The 16,656-nt window shown below is 40.8% G+C and overlaps 1 protein-coding gene across 1 annotated transcript in view; it reads right to left on the bottom strand.

Moving 5' to 3' along the window:
- The window catches only part of DHTKD1 (dehydrogenase E1 and transketolase domain containing 1), a 69,694-nt gene extending 67,258 nt beyond the window's left edge, over positions 1 to 2,436 (bottom strand). The window contains exon 1 of the mRNA XM_037847681.1: positions 2,217 to 2,436. Within this exon, the coding sequence (XP_037703609.1) occupies positions 2,217 to 2,373 (157 nt within the window). The 5' untranslated portion in view covers positions 2,374 to 2,436. The remainder of the gene's footprint in view (positions 1 to 2,216) is intronic.
- Positions 2,437 to 16,656: the final 14,220 nt, after the last annotated feature.

Genomic DNA, 16,656 nt, shown 5'->3' with positions numbered 1-16,656 from the left:
TTCTGTGGCATGATTCCAGAGCCACATGTGTGCTTGGGTTTATATTTGGAGTACAGATTCTGGAAGAAAGCAAGACTTGCCGATATCTTGATTTTGGAATTTGTCTAGCCTCAAAAAACTGTGAGCCAATACATTCTTGTGGATCAAGCCAACCATTGTGTGGTGTTTGTCATAGTGGAAAATTAAAATAATTAGCTGTCCTTTTGGTCTGCCCAGGGTCTTCTCACTCTATTTTCTCTTTGGGTGATCTCCTCCACTTCCACCACTTCTTTTATCATCCACAAAACCACATCTTCAGTGTGATAAGTACAATAACAAACGTACAGGCCCATCACCATCCTCACAGCAATACAGCAGCCCTAATGAAGACAGTTTCTGAGTGAGCCCAAGTCAGCACCTAGAGATCACTGCTCCTCTTTCTGCCAGGCTTTTAATGGCACAGAAGAATATTGATATGGGGGTTGGCACAAAAGGACGCTCCTCACCCCAAAGAACATGTGGTGTACACTATTTTGAAGAGTCAGAGTACTCCCCTTCTGCTTCTGGGCACAGCAGCCTGCATCCTTTCCGGCAATCTCTTTTCTCTAAGACCTTCATTTCATTGCTCTGCTTTCTTTCACTGGACCCAGTCTATATCCCCTCCTTCCACCCCCACCTCCACCCCCCACCAGATCCTTCCATTGTGACCTCGTGACTCCGTTTCATGATTAATAAATTTCCCACATTCTCACCCTCTTCCCTGAGCAGTTCTTACACTCCTGATCTTAACTGGAATCTGGTTTTCCCCAGAGGACACCAGTAGAAGGTGAAGCATCTCCCACACTCCCCAAACTTTGACAGTGGAGTTGATTCCTCCTCATCCAAAATGCCATTTGGAATCCTGCAGCTTCGTTTCCTGATGGTCTCTAAATTCTGCCATTTTGTTATAATAGGTCCCAAATCCTCCTTTATGAAATTTATTCCCAGGAATCACAACTCCTAAAACCACCTCCATTTTAAGTTGGGATGGTTGATCAATTCAAGTTGACTTGAAAACTGAGGTTGGCAGAGGTTAAAGTACAAGCTGTTATAATGGTTAGCTACAAAGAACCCTCATCACGGGTCAAATTGTAACAAGTGAAACCACTACCATCCAAAAGGTTACTAGAAGCAAATTCAACATCTCTTGAAAGCCTTAATACAAGGGAAGCCTTAGCGAATGAAATGTGGTCATCCATCGCAGGCATTGATGTTTAGCCAAGATAAACACATGAAGAAAGAAGCAACAACTTAGTTGGCCAAAATGGGGGAAAACCCATTGCATTTGAGAGACAGAAATCAGGATTATTCTAAATTCTCACTGAACTGAGGTTCTGTGTGTGATGTGAGATGCAAATGTCAGCACTTGGATGATCTTAATGGTTAACGTAACAGTTGGATCCCAAGATGTCAAATGGTTTTCCTCTAATAATCAACCTGCATTCATTTCCTACTCTGGGGGAATGAACAAAGATACAGTAACTTTGGAGCATAAACCAAATACTCAAAATTAGTTTCTTGTCACTAAGCAGGCAAAAGAGTTTCCAAAAGCTGACAGCCATTTCTTCCAATCCATTGAAGTCACCAGGGTCTAGGTTGAGCCAAAAGAGTTTCAAACTCTGAGGTTAAACTAACAGCTATGTGTGTGTGTGTGGGGGGGGGGGGGGGATCAGACAGTAAACACCCAAGGTCCTGAACTCCTTGCCCTCTTCTGGTAGGCCAGGACCCACATTTCTCTGCTCACAGCTGTCCCTTCCAGGGACCGGCCCTGGAAATCCACACAATGCCAACTGGGAGAGCTAGACGAGCTGGTAACTTTTCTTTCCCCACACCCTTGCCTCCGGGAAGCTTTGATCAACCAAGGAACAGGGAGTCACCACTTCCGAAACTGTCCCAGCCTGGAACCCAAGCCGAGACCCTCCCCAAGGATACCCAGCTACCGAGCAGGACCGGAGAATGGCCCGACACTGACGACACCCCCTCCAGCCGCCTCGGCCCATCCCCGCCATGCGCTTCTCCCAAACACGGAGCCCGGAGGTCGCGGGGGAGCCGTGGGATCTCTCTGGGACCCCCGCAGGCCAGGCCCGGAGCCCTCTCTTCCCCAGCACCCCCTTCCCAGCCTCCTTCCCTCAGGCCCCCCACCCCACCCTCCAGCCCCTCTCCAACAGCGCGCCCCCAAGCCTCCCAGCCCCGCCGACCTGCGGGGCTCGCCGGGCCGTCCCGGGGCTCCACGCGCTCGGGCCTCCGAGGCCGGTAGCCGTAGACGCCGCGCTCGGTGCGGTAGCCGCGCCGGGGGAGCAGCGGGGGCACCCGGGCCAGCCCCCGTCTGGCTGCTGCCACGGCGGCCGAGGCCATGTCTGCAGCGAGAGGGGCGAGGAGACACCTTGTGGGCCTCGGGAGCGGCGGGGACCGCCAGGCGCCGGGGGGCGCTGCGCGCGCGCGCGGGGGAAGGCTGGGAGCGCCCCGCCCCCACACGCCGCCCCGCCCCGTCCCCGCACCGATTGGCCCGGGAACGGCTGGGGCGGGGCCCGCGGAGGGGCGGGGGCGTCCCAGGCACCACGAGGTCCTGGGTGGAGGGCGTGGTTCGTGGGGTCCGAGAGGAAGCGCTCACCGGAGCGTTCTCGACACAGTGGCACAAAACGTGGTCTCTCTGTAGATCCGGCACGCTCCGGCCAGCGAGTACTCGCCCACTGCCCTCGCCTGAAAGCCCCAATCGCACACAGACGCGGTGAAGAAAAGTTAGCGACACGGTTGACAGAAAGCGTCTGGAACCGAGACATCAGGACTCAAAAAGGAGTGATCGTGTGAGAGAAGCTTGAAAATCACACACACACACACACACCCTCCCCCTTCCTATAAGAAACATTGAGGGAGGAAGAATAAAATAGGGGAGGGGAAATAGGGATAGAATAGGAATTGAAGGAAACTGGGCACCGCTTTCATTCCTGTGCGTGTAGCTATCCAGTTGTCCCAGCACCGCTTGTTGAAAAGACTGTTCTTTCCCCCGTTCAGTGGACTTGGTTCCCTTGTTAAAAATAAATTGGAAATAATAGGTGGGATGGGGTGGTGGTGGAATGTTTTGGGTGTTCTTTTTACTTTTATTTTTATTTTTTATTTTTGGAGTAATGCCAGTGTTCAAAAATTGATTGTGGTGATGAATGCACAACTATATGATGGTACTGTGAACAACTGATTGTACACTTGGGATGATTTTATGGTATGTGAATATATCTCAATAAAATTGAATAAAAAAAGCAATTGGCATAGATGTGTGTGTTTATTTCTGCACTGTCAATTCTATTCCACTGATTTATGTCTGTCCTTGTCCCAGTACCAGGCTGATTTGATTACTGTTTTTCAAAATATAAAAAATCACTATTTAAATCTTTAAAAATTTTTTGTATGTCACACCAAGGTTTTAGTATTTTTTTTTTTGATAGGAAACCATTGAGCTCTCTCTTTTTTGAGGGAGCTTAAAGTTTTGAACTGTGGCGCCCATGAGAAATTAGTGTATATGGGCATCCAAAGACACAAATGAAAATCTTCATATCAACTTTATTCACAACAGTAGGAAAAAAAATAGAAACAGTCCAAATATCTCTCAATAGTAAATCAAATTGCATAATAAATAAATAAATTGTGGCCTATTCACAGCCTCAATACAGTCTAGAAGGCATTCAATAAATATTTGAGGAAGGAGGGAAGGAGGTAGAGTTGCTGAGGGAACTAGGAGAGGGATCTGGTTAGGGACAAGTAGTAGATTTCCTGTCAGCACTGAGTTCCGCTGAGGTTAGAAACCAAGAATTTAAGCAACAACAATATACTTATTTGAATACTTAATAGTCCAGTGTAGTAAGGAAGGTGGTTTGATCCAAGGCTGGAGGGTTGCAGAATTGCAGAGCATTTCATTTCTCTCCTTAAACAAACAAACAAACAAAACACTGAATATCTACCACAAGTGAAAGAATACAGTTAGACCCCAAACCTCTTACCATAAACCATACTTAATTCAAAATGGATCAATGACCTAAATATAAGAGCTAAAACTATAAGACTCTTACAAGAAACATAAGGGAAAACCCTCAGGACCTTGTATCAGGCAATTAGACTTTACACCAAAAACATGAGCAAAAAAGAAAAAATAGATAAATTAGACTTCACTGAAATTTAAAAATTTTATGTATCAATGGACATTATCAAGAAAGTGAAAAGACAACCAAGAATGAGAGAAAATATTTGGTAGCCATATATCTGAAAAGCATTTAATACCCAGAATATATAAAGAACATCTAAAACTCAACAACAAAAAGGCAAACAATCCAATTTAAAAATGGGCAAAAGTCTTGAATAGACATTTCTGTATGGAAGATATACAAATGCCCAGTAATCACAAGAAAAGATGCTCAACATTAGCCCTTAGGGAAATGCAAATCCAAAACACAATAAAATACCACTTCATACCCTCTAGAATGTCTATTGTTAAAAACAATAACAACAACAACAGAAAATAAATGCTGGCAAGATGTGGAGAAATAGAAACCCTCATGCATCATTGGTTGGAATGTAAAATGGTGCAGCCACTGCAGAAAGAGTTCGGTAACTCCTCGGAAAGTTAGATATAGTATTACTGTATGAATACCAATTCCACTTCTAGGTATATATCCAAAAGGGTTGAAAGCAGAACCTCAGATATTTGTCATCAATGTTTATAGAAGCATTTGTCATGATTGCCAAAAGGCGGAAGCAAGCCAGGTGTCCATCAACAGATGAATGGATAAATAAAATGTGGTATATCCATAAAACAGCTATTATTTAGCCATAAAGGGGAGAAGTTCTGATACATGCTTCAACATGGATGAAACTTAAAGGCATCATGTGGCGTGAAATAAGTCAGACAGAAAAGGACAAATTTTGTATGATTTCACTGATACGAAATACCTAGAATAAGCAAATTCATAACAACAAAGGTTATCAAGGGTGAGGGGAGGGTTATTGCTTAATGGGTTGAGAGTTTCTTTTGTGGGTGATGAAAAACTTCTTGGTAATGGATTGTGGTGTTGGTAGCACAATATTGCAAATGTAATTAATATTACTGAATCATGCACATGAAAGTGGTCCAATTTTGTGATGTATATATGTTACCACAATAAAATTTTTTTTAAATGTTTATTGTACATCAATGTTTCTAGCAGCATTATTCACAATAGCCCAAAGCTGGAAACAACCCAAGTGTCCATCAACAAATGAATGGATAAGCAAAATGTGGTACATACACAAAATAGAATATTCACTCATAAGAAAAAATGAAGCTGTGAGACATGCTGCAACATGGAAGAATCCTGAAAATATTTTGCTCAGTGAAATAAGCAAGACTCATGAGGGAAAATTGTATGATATAACTTGTAAGAGATGACTAGATGGACAGTGGATTATATATCATGGATGATTGTATGGTGTGTGAATGTATTTCAATAAAACTGAATTTAATAAAAAAAAAGAAATTAACAACAACAAAAAAAGAGATGACTAGAAATGGCAAATTCACAGAGATAGAAAGTCGATTTGCGATTATGGCAGGGAGTGGTGAATAGGGGAAGAGGGATGCTTTGTTTGTAAAAATAAAAATAAAAAAGCATATGAAACAATTCAATAATGACATGTAAGTGTATTTAAAATTATTAATTTTTCATCAAAGCAGACAACGAAAAAATGTAATTCCGTGAACAAACATTAATACAAATTTTAAAAATAATTTCTATTATATCTTTAATGTTCCAACTATCATCTAGGTTTCTCCCTAAACAACAGCAAAAAAAGTGTTAATGGGAGGAAAAAAGTGACCAATGAGACTTTTTGTAAAAAATCGTTAATGAACTTGTGGGTTTTAACATATTTGATATGTTTTGATCCATTGCAGTTACTGTACCTTTTTATGCTCATGGAAACTTATTCTAGTTATCTAATACTACATAACAAAACACCCTGAAATGGAATGGCTTTTTAAAAAAAAAAAATGGCTTATTTTGTCTCCTGAGTTGGGCTAGGCTCAGATAGGTGGTTCTTCTGCTCCAACTGGCATTAGCTGGGTCACTCACGTAGATACATTCAGCTGGCAGCTGGACTAGGCTGAAAGGTCCAAAGAAGTTCATTTGTATGTCTGATACTTTGGTGCTCTTTCCCATGGTTGTCTCTCTCTGGGAAACATAGCTCTAGCTTAACCGAGAATTGACATAAACCCCTTTAGGTTGATGTGGGAGATTGAATTATGGACCCCAACAAACAAATTTTTCTTAATCTTAAACTGCATTCCTGTGGGTGTGAACCCATGGTAAATAGGGCCTCTTGAAGATGTTAATTTTAGTTAAGGTGTGGCCCAACTGAAGCAGGGTGGGCCTTAATCCAGATGACTAAAGGCCTTATAAAGAGAACCTGGAAGTCACAAAAGCAAGAAAGGAGAGGATAATGTCATGTGATCGAAGCAGAGACACAAGCCAAGGAACCCCAAGAATTGCCCACATCCAGCACAAGAAGCTATTGATTTTTGGAAGCAAGCCAGCCTTGCTGATATCTTGATTTTGAACTTTTAGTCTCAAAACCATCAACCAATAAATTCCTGTTGTTTAAATTAACCCATTGTATAATATTTGAGAATAGCAGCTCTGACAAAGACAGTTGGGTCCTGTCACCTTTTGATAGTCTCCTTGCTTTCTGGTGTGACAAGATGTTTGTCTTATCTTGTTCATTTCCTACCCCAGTACTGGTTACAGCCATTACTCATTTTAGTGGAAAATTATATTTAGGAACTAATCTGGACACTAGAGAGGTTATTACCACTGAGTTGGCCATTGGTTCCAGACTTTCAGTGGGCAGAGCTAGAAAAATATTTTTCTTTTCTTCCCTCCCCCTCCCTCCTTCCTTCCCTCCCTGCCTTCTTTCCTTCCTTCCTTCCTCCCTCCCTCCCTCCCTCTTTCTTTCTTTCTCTTTCTTTCTTTCTTTCTTTCTCTTTCTTTCTTTCTTTCTTTCTTTCTTTCTTTCTTTCTTTCTTTCTTTCTTTCTCTTTGAAACAGCAAAGTAATCACAACCTCATACTGAAACTTCCAACTCAAATCCAATACTATTGCTCCCATGCCAAAAATTCTATTTCCCTATGACACCAACTGTTTCAGTTTGCTAAAACTGCCTGTGCCGGTTTGAATGTATTGTGTCCCCCAAATGCCATTATCTTTGATGTAGTCTTGTGGGGCAGACATTTTGGTGCTGATTAGATTTGCTTGGAGTGTGCCCCACCCAGCTGTGGGCAATGATTCTGATGAGATATTCCCATGGAGGCGTGGCCCCACCCATTCAGGGTGGGCCTTGATCAGTGGAGCCGTATAAATGAGGTGACTCAAAGAGAAGGAAATCACTGCAGCTGTGAGTGACGTTTTGAAGAGGAGCAAGCTTGCTAGAGAGAAATGTCCTGGGAGAAAGCCATTTTGAAACTAGAACTTTGGAGCAGATGCCAGCCACGTGCCTTCCCAGCTAACAGAAGTTTTCCGGATGCCATTGGCCATCCTCCAGTGAAGGTACCAGATTACTGATGTGTTACCTTGGACACTTTATGGCCTTAAGACTGTAACTGTGTAGCCAAATAAACCCCCTTTTTATAAAAGCCAATCCATCTTTGGTATTTTGCATTCCATAGCATTAGCAAACTAGAACACTGCCAAAATGCAATATACCAGAAATGGACCGGCTTTTAACAAGGGGGATTTATTAGGTTGCAAATTTACAGTTCTAAGGCCAAGAAAATGTCCAAATTAAGGCATCAAGAGGTAGATACCTTCTCTGAGGAAAGACCGATGGCATCTGGGGTCCTCTGTCACATGGGAAGGCACATGGTGACATTTGCTAGTTCCTCTTGTTCTGGATTCTGGTTTCAAAATGGCTTTCTCCAAAATGTCTCTGGGCTTCTGTCTCTCTTAGCTTCTCTGAGTTCTCCCCAAAATTTCTCTGCCTATTATCCTCTCATAGAGGCCTCCAGCAAATCTATTAAGACCCACCTTGAATGGGGTGGGTCACATCTCCATGGAAACAACCTAATCAAAAGGTCCCACCCACAATAGGTCTGCTCCCACAAGATTGGATTATAAGAATATAGTATTTTCTGGGGGGTACATAACAGATCCAGACCAGCACACCAACACAATTACCTATTTGCCTCATCCCACAATAAACATATAATAGCTTCAAATCAACAATACTAACATTCTCAACATCAAATATGATTATTCAGCAGTGTTTAAAATTCCCTTTCATCTCTCATGACATTCCTTTGCATTTCTTTTGAGGGCTCCTTTTCTTCAACCTATTATTTGTTTAATGTAAAATATTTTTGTTTCATTATGTTCAAAATATCATCATTTTGTACATAATCAATATATAAAACTACCAAGACACTTTACTTTCTTTTTAACATGTTTGTTAAGTCTTTGAAATCAGTTATGTATTTTGCACTTGTGACACTTTTCAATGCAGACATTAAATTTTCATCAGGAACACTTAATGTGTATTTAGAATTCATAAAATTTGCAGTTTAAAAAAATAGACTCACGTACCCAAATTGTTCCAGTAATTGAATTGAGTATCAGTTTTGACATTTAAATTAAACAAAATTAAAAATCATGTCATCAGTGCACTAGCCACATTTCAAGTGCTTGGTAAACCTGTGTTGTAACCAAGAAGGTAAGATTTAGGGGATGAGTATGCTTACTGAATTATTATATAGATATTCCTTTTTATTTTCTGGTATGTTAGTGTAGACAGAGGGATACCTGACATCTCTGAACTGTAATCCAGCTGCCTTGATCTCTGATAATGACTGTATAACAATACATCCTTTATCTTGTGATCTATCAGAATTAGTGCAGTTCAGGCAGACAGATTGTTTAGGCCAAAATGTCATCTGATCTCTTGCTTCACAACTAGCAATAGCAATAAACTCTTTCTGTGTTTGAAACCCTGGTGTCTCAGGAATTGGCAGAGAACCCACCACTTTTGATTGGTTATCAGTATGTTTATTAAGTCTTTGAAATCTGGTGTGTATTTTACACTTATGGAACCTCTCAAGGCAGACCCTAAATTTTCATCAGGGATACTTACTGTGTATTTACAGTTCATGGAATTTGCAGTTGGAAAAAGTAGAGGCACATACCCAAGTTGTTCCAATAATTGAATTGAGTATCAGTTTTTAAATTTAGATTAAACAAAACGAAAAGTCAGGTCGTCAGTTGCACTAGTCTCGTTTCAAGCGCTCTGTGGCTAAATGGTTCTCATAGTACACAGAGCAGCTTTGGACCAAGAGAAAGAAGGAAGTGAACGCCTACTCTCCTCAATCTGACCCCACCTGTAAGGGCTGTCCTGGGGCTATGTTTCTGCTCTAAGCCAATATCTATCCTGATTAAGCCTGGAGGCTTAGAACGTGTTGAGTGATAGCTCTTCATTACGGTAATTACATTTTTTCAGAATAAGCTTCACGTTTCTTTTTTAATTTTTAATATTTTTATTGTGGTAAGATATATACAACATAAAATTTCCCATTCTAAATATTTTCAAGTATACTATTCAGTGGTATGGATTACATTCACAATATTGTGTCACCATCCCACCATCTGTTACCAACTTTTTCTTTACACCCAAAATAAACTCTATACCCATTATGCCATAATTCCACACCCCCCACACACCCATTTCTCCACATCCTCGCCAACCTTTGTTTTCCATTAGTTTAATAATAGTCATTCTAGCAGGTGTAACGTGGTATCCCATTGCGGTTTGGATCTGCATTTCCCAATGGCTAACAACGTTGGGCATCTTTTGGTGATTGTGAATAATGCCACTGTGGACATCAGTGTGCAAATGTCTGTTCATGTCCTTACTTTCAGATCTCCTGGGTATACACCAAGCAGTGGCATTGCTGGGTCATAGAGAAATTCAATATTTAATTTTCTGAGGAACTGCCAAACTGTCTTCCATGGTGGCTGTACCATTTTACATTTCCACCAGCAGTGAATAAGTGTTCCTATTTCTCCAAATTCTCTGCAACACTTGTAGTTTCCTGTTTATTTAATAGCGTCCATTCTAGTAGATATGAGATGATATCTCATTGTGGTTTTGATTTGCGTTTCCCTAATAGCTAATGAAGATAAACATCTTTTCATGTGTTTTTGTTTTTTACTTTTTTAAATGCAATTCTTATTGTGAACTTTAACAAGTATACATAACAGTGATAAAGGCTTACGATTTAAAAAGTAGTTAGAAAATTTCAAAGAATGTCATGTGCTTTTTAAAGTTTACTTTTTAAATGGAGGGATTTCTCTGTTGTTGTCATTCTAAACCCTTTCCCTCTACAATCTCATTCACACCCGTAACTTTCATTAGCAATAATATAAGAATAATACGGAATAAAAATTCACCTGCGTAGATCTCTCTTCTGAACTCCAGATCCACAGGTGTAGATATTTTCTCCTTGACATCTTTGCTTTTTAGTATATGAACTCGTGATATGTTAACCTCCGTGATACGTTAAAAGATTACCATTTTGCAAATTGGGAGCTCACAGGCCCCATCTCTGGTGCCGATGCCTTTTGTCCTCATGAAGCATTTTCCTTCTTCTAATATGCTGACAATATTTAAAATGTGGAAGATTGTATATATCAAGTTTTTTCTTGAAAAACTGGAAGATCTGAGCACACTGAACCCAGATTCCTCCATGGCAAAGTCTCCTAGAGTTGAGGAGTGGCTGCGTCTCTAGCTGGGCACGAGCTGACCCATCTGCAAGCCTCCACCACTTCCTCCCCCAGCCTTACCTGGAATCCCACTACCCGTGGTCTGGCTATGCTCCTCGACACTTCACAGTTCCTTGAGCATCCATAATTTTCCTACTTCCGGGTAGCATTTCTTTACCAGAAAAGCTCTCCTTCCTCCCCAGTACACACACTTGATAACTCTTCCTGCTTCTTCTCCTTTGGGCTGATGGTTAGTTGCTGAAAAAAAGTGTTCCCTGATTCTCTTGGCTCATTTAGTTCTTCCTACCATTCTCATTGTACTCATTTCTTCATTATATAATTACAATTTTGAAAAGTACTCCCAGAGTACCAGATATATCATAATCATAGTTATTCAAATTTTCTCCTTAATTTAGGGTTTAAATTGTCCTTCTGTCCCACAAGCATAATTGCATAATTGATTGAATTCATGTAAGCTAAATGTGATTACCATGTGACTTCATTGTGGAGGCCCTCCCCACTAACTGTAATCCACAAGAAGGTGGATATTATGCAGGTGTAATTCATTGCTCTATCCCAGTGCCTAACCCATGCCTAGCACACAGTAGGTCCTCTATGCCAGTGCCTAACCCACCGCCTAGCACACAGTAGGTCCTCTATTCCAGTGCCTAACCCACTGCCAAGCACTCAGCAGGTCCTCTAAGCCAGAGCCTAACCCACTACCTAACACTCAGTAGGTGCCCTATCCCAGTGTCTAACCCACTGTCAGCACCTAGTATGTCCTCTAACCCAATGCCTAACCCATTGCCTAGCACTCAGTAGGTGCTCTAGCCCAGTGCATAACCCATGGCCAGCACCCAATAGGTGCTTAGTAAGTACATTTTGAATACCTGAATTAATGTAAGAAATAGAATATAGGACTTGGTTATTGGATATGTAGAATAAGGGGGAGGCAGGAGACGTGGGCCACCTGTTTGCTGATGCAGGCTGCTGTCTGGTTAGTGGTCCCCTTAACTAACATAGGGCACTCTGCAAGAGCAGAGGCGTGTGAAACAGATTCCACTTGGATATACTAATTTGAAGTGCTTATGAGACTTCTGAGTGGAGATATCTAGGACATAGTTGGATGTATTGATCTAGAGAGCAGGAAACTCTTTAAGGTTGACAGCTTCATTTTTATTTTACATATTTGATTTTCAACATACCTCAAGCACATACAATTAATAAGTATCAGAAATAGGACTTAAACCCTGTTTTTCAAGCCTGAGGATTATACCTTCCATTTTCCTCCTCATTGCTATGATGCTTTTTATTTTATAAAGAAATATTAATTTTACTTATCTTTTTAAATTATTCATTTTTAATAATGCTTGTAATAAAATTATAAATTTTAAACTATAATCTTCAGTTATACTCACAAGTTCTTGATTTAAGGACAATAATAACTCACTGGTAGTCTTACATTCCAGTATAATCCTTTTACTGGAGTCCTTTATGAGGACAAAAGAGAGAAAACACCCAAAGAGTTTTTAGAAGGAAAAGCCCCAGAGAAACAAGCAAGGACCCACAGAAACTGGAGGAGCAGAGAAAGCCAGTGAAGCCAGAAGCTGAAAGCAACGGAACTCAGAGAGAAGGACCAGCAGATGCTGGCCATGTGCCTTCCCATGTGATAGACATGTCCCAGATGCCACAGCCTTTTTTCAGAGAAGGTATGTATCTTCCTCTTGATGCCTGAATTGGGACATCTTCATGGCCTTAGAATTGTAAAATTGTAGGCTAACAACCCCAAGAGCAACTAAAGAGTGACATTTTTGAGGAACTGCAGCCTAGAAAGGAACATCCTGGCAGAAAGTCATTTTCAAACTATAGCTCTGGAGCAGATGCCAACCACGTGCCTTCCGAGCTAACAGAGGTTTTCCGGACTCCATTGGCCATCCTCCAGTGAAGATACCCAATTGTTGATGACTTATCTTGGACACTTTATGGCCTTAAAACTGTAACTGTGTAATCAAATAAACTCCCTTTATAAAAGCTGATCCATTTCTAGTGTTTTGCATTTTGGCAGTATTAGCAAACCAGAACAGTGGCCATAGCTTTTAAGTATTTAGAGTTGAAGAGCTCACATTCATGACATCCATTGGTTGCCAGACAAAAGCACTATATCACAGTTTCATTTTTCTGTCTTTTTTTTTTTTTTTTTTTTTTTGCTTGCTCCATTCAAGAGAGATGGGTTTCTGAGCTTGGGTTTCAGAAAAGAAGGCAAAGATTTAAAATCTGCCCTTGTGGCCTCTCCCTAATAATTTCCATGTCAGAAATCAATGTCTTATATTAGTTCTATTATATCTTTCTTTTGATCTTCTAGTCAACAAAAGTAAGCATTTCTGGATTGAATGGGGTGAGGCACAGATGTTAAAACACTTTCTTCCTTCCAGGAAACGACTTTGGAATTATAGTCCTTTGCACATAATAGGGAATCAATACCTCCCTGGCAAGGGAATTCATAGGTAATAGCTGGGAAGCCAAGAGGTGAGAGAAAAGCAGCAGAGAAGAGGATCCACTTCCTCAGAATTGTGCCTCAAATTTCCTTGGGCTCTTGCTGGTGACTAAATTAGGGCAAAAACATCATTCTGACTCCAGGCTAAAAGCCCATTTTACCATATCTATGTTCCTGTCTCCTAAAGAAAAGCAAGAGTTGGGCATGACCTAATATAAAAAGTAAAAAATGTGAACTGGGCCAGGAGGTGAGATGTTAAGAATTTACGTATTTATACGTCATGGCTTTACTTATTCATAACATGGAAAGCTATAGAGCAGTTAATAGGAATGAACTGGATCTATAAGTGTCAACATAAATAGATCCCACAAATATAAAGTTGAGGGGAGAAAATGATAGGGATGATATTCACATGCATTTTAAAAATATACCAAACTAGTCTACATGCTATTATTCATATGTGCATATTTAGTGAAAGTATAGTGAATGGGCAGGTAGGATGCATGCCAATTTCAATAAATTTGATTATGAGGAGTCATGGAAGGAATGGGATAGGTGGGACTTCTATGCTTTCTGCAGTGCTTTAGTTCTTTAGAAAATTCCGAGCCAAATATTGCAAAATGTTATTTGTTAAATCATGGGTAGTGGGAAAATGGACATTTGTTCTAGTATTTTCTGGAATTTTCTTCATTTAAGACTCTTTTCCAATTTAACAGTTAAAAAATATTTTAAAAATTATAGCCAGAGGAAGGAAAAGATGGCAGCATACAGAGGAGGGAAAGTTACTTAGTCCCCCCAGAGCAACTAATAAAAAACCAGGAACAACTAGTAAAAGATCTGGAATAACTGCTGGGAGATGACCGTTACTGTCCACACATCATGCAACAATCTGGAATGGGAGAAATGCCCAAGATCGCAGCATAAAATCTGTAAGCAAAAACTGTGGACCTGAGCCAGGAGGCCCCTCCCTCATGGCAGCCTGAACTGCAAAGCCTTGTGGTGCTAGAGAGCAGCACTCTCTGAACGAGCAAATACACTTCAGCCCAGTTGCAACTGAGGTTTTAACATTAACCACTCAATACAAATTATGAACCCCCAACAAGCAGACAGAGGCTTTTGGTGACAACTGATCTTGGAGAGTCAGGGGACATATCTGTCTCGGGATGGGGAGCCCAAAGGATCAAGTGCTATCTCTGGCTGACGGGTGAATCTGGGGATCATAGACTGACCCTGAAAGGGGGCTTTCTGTCCCTTTCTCTGTTTCTCAATCCGGGCTGCTCAGTGGAGAAAGCCTCAACCATTTTCAGCTCGGAGTGCTCTGCAGTAGAGAAAGCCTCAGCCATTTTAAACTCGCAGAACACTGACCCAGACAAGGGTGAAGATAGGAGAGTCAGAGAAACAAAGAATCTATTTATATGCAAATGACCTCTCTCTAGGGGGCATATCTTCCCAAGAGGAAAGAGGTGGGGCCCAGCTCTACTACTGGCCTTCCATTCAGAACCAGACCCCATAGCCTGGTGGAAAACAGCCATGGGCCACACCTCCTTATACCAGTCTGGAGTGACAGGCTGACAGGTGCCACCTGCTGGGCAGAAAAGCACTGGATGTGTTAATCCTCTAAGACACACCATCAGGGAAACTGGATTCTGAATATTTCTTCCTTCTGGGACCTGAACTTGTTCTCCTCTGGGAAAACCTGACTGGGGTGGCCAAGGATGCCAGATGCCTAGATAACAGAAAACTACAAGCTACTCTAAGAAAAACAAAGTTATGGCCCAGTCAAAGGAACAAACTTACACTTCAACTGAGATATAAGAATTTAAACAACTAATGCTAAATCAATTAAAAAAGTTTAGGGAAGACATGGCAAAAGAGATAAATGTTATAAAGAAAACACTGGGTATACATAAGGCAGAAATTGAAAGTTTGAAAACACTGGCAGAATCTATGGAAATGAAAGGCACAACACAAGAGATGAAAGACACAATGGAAACATACAATAGCAGATCTCAAGAGGCAGAAGAAAACACTCAGGAACTGGAGAACAAGACACGTGAAAGCCTATACACAAAAGAACAGATAGAGAAAAGAATGGAAAAATATGCTCAACATCTCTGGGAACTTAAGGACAAAAAGAAAAACAGGAATGTACACATCACTGGTGTCCCAGAAGGAGAAGAGAAGGGAAAAGGGGCAGAAGCAATAATAGAGGAAATAATCAATGAAAATTTCCCATCTCTTATAAAAGATATAAAATTACAGATGCAAGAAGCGCAGTGTACTCCAAACAGAATAGATCTGAATAGACCTACGCCAAGACACTTAATAATCAGATTATCAAATGTCAAAGACAGAGAAAGAATCTTGAAAGCAGCAAGAGAAAAGCGATCCATCACATACAAAGGAAGCTTGATAAGACTATGTGTGGATTTCTCAGCAGAAACCATGGAGGCAAGAAGGAAGTGGTATGATATATTTAAGATACTGAAAGAGAAAAACTGCCAACCAAGAATCCTATATCTGGCAAAACTTTCCTTCAAATATGAGAGAGAGCTTAAAATATTCTCTGACAAACAGACAATAAGAGAGTTTGTGAGCAAGTTACCTGCTCTATAGGAAATACTAAAGGGAGCACTACAGACTGATAGGAAAAGACAGGAGTGAGAGGTTTGGAATACAACTTTGGGTGATGGTAGCACAACAATGTAAGTACACTGAACAAAGATAACTATGAATATGGTTGAAAGAGGAAGGTTAGGAGCATGTGGGACACCAGAAGAAAAGAAGAAAGATAAAGACTGGGACTGTATAATTCAGTGAAACCTAAAGTGTTCAACAATTGTGATAAAATGTACAAATATCTTTTTTCATGAGGGAGAACAAACGAATGTCAACCTTGCAAGGTGTTAAAAATAGGGAGGTATTGGGGGAAAATACAATCAATGTAAACTAGAGACTGTAATTAACAGCTTCATTGTATTATGCTTCCTTTAATGTAACAAAGGCAATATACCAAGGTAAATGCAGGTAAGAGGGGAGCATAGGGGAGGGGTGTGAGACTGTTGGCATTGGTGATGGTTGTCTGACTCTTGATTCTACTTTGATTTAAGGTTATCTTTCCTTTTGCTGCTTCCTAGCTGTCACGTTGGTTTTTTTTCCTTTCTTTTTTCTTTTTCTTTTGCCTCTCTACCTTCTTTGACTCTTCCTCCTGCTTTGTGGAAGAAATGTAGGGTGGTGAACACATAAATATGTGACTATGCAGGGAACCATTGATTATTTACTTAGGATGGAATGTATGGTGTGTGAACAAAACCATCTTAAAAAAAAACTGGGTTGATGATGAAAGCTTCAGGGCAATATACTGAGTGAAATAAGCCA

Source organism: Choloepus didactylus, chromosome 8, assembly GCF_015220235.1.
Source record: "Choloepus didactylus isolate mChoDid1 chromosome 8, mChoDid1.pri, whole genome shotgun sequence".
Taxonomy (NCBI): Eukaryota; Metazoa; Chordata; class Mammalia; order Pilosa; family Megalonychidae; genus Choloepus; species Choloepus didactylus.
This window is presented reverse-complemented; position numbering and strand designations above follow the sequence as displayed.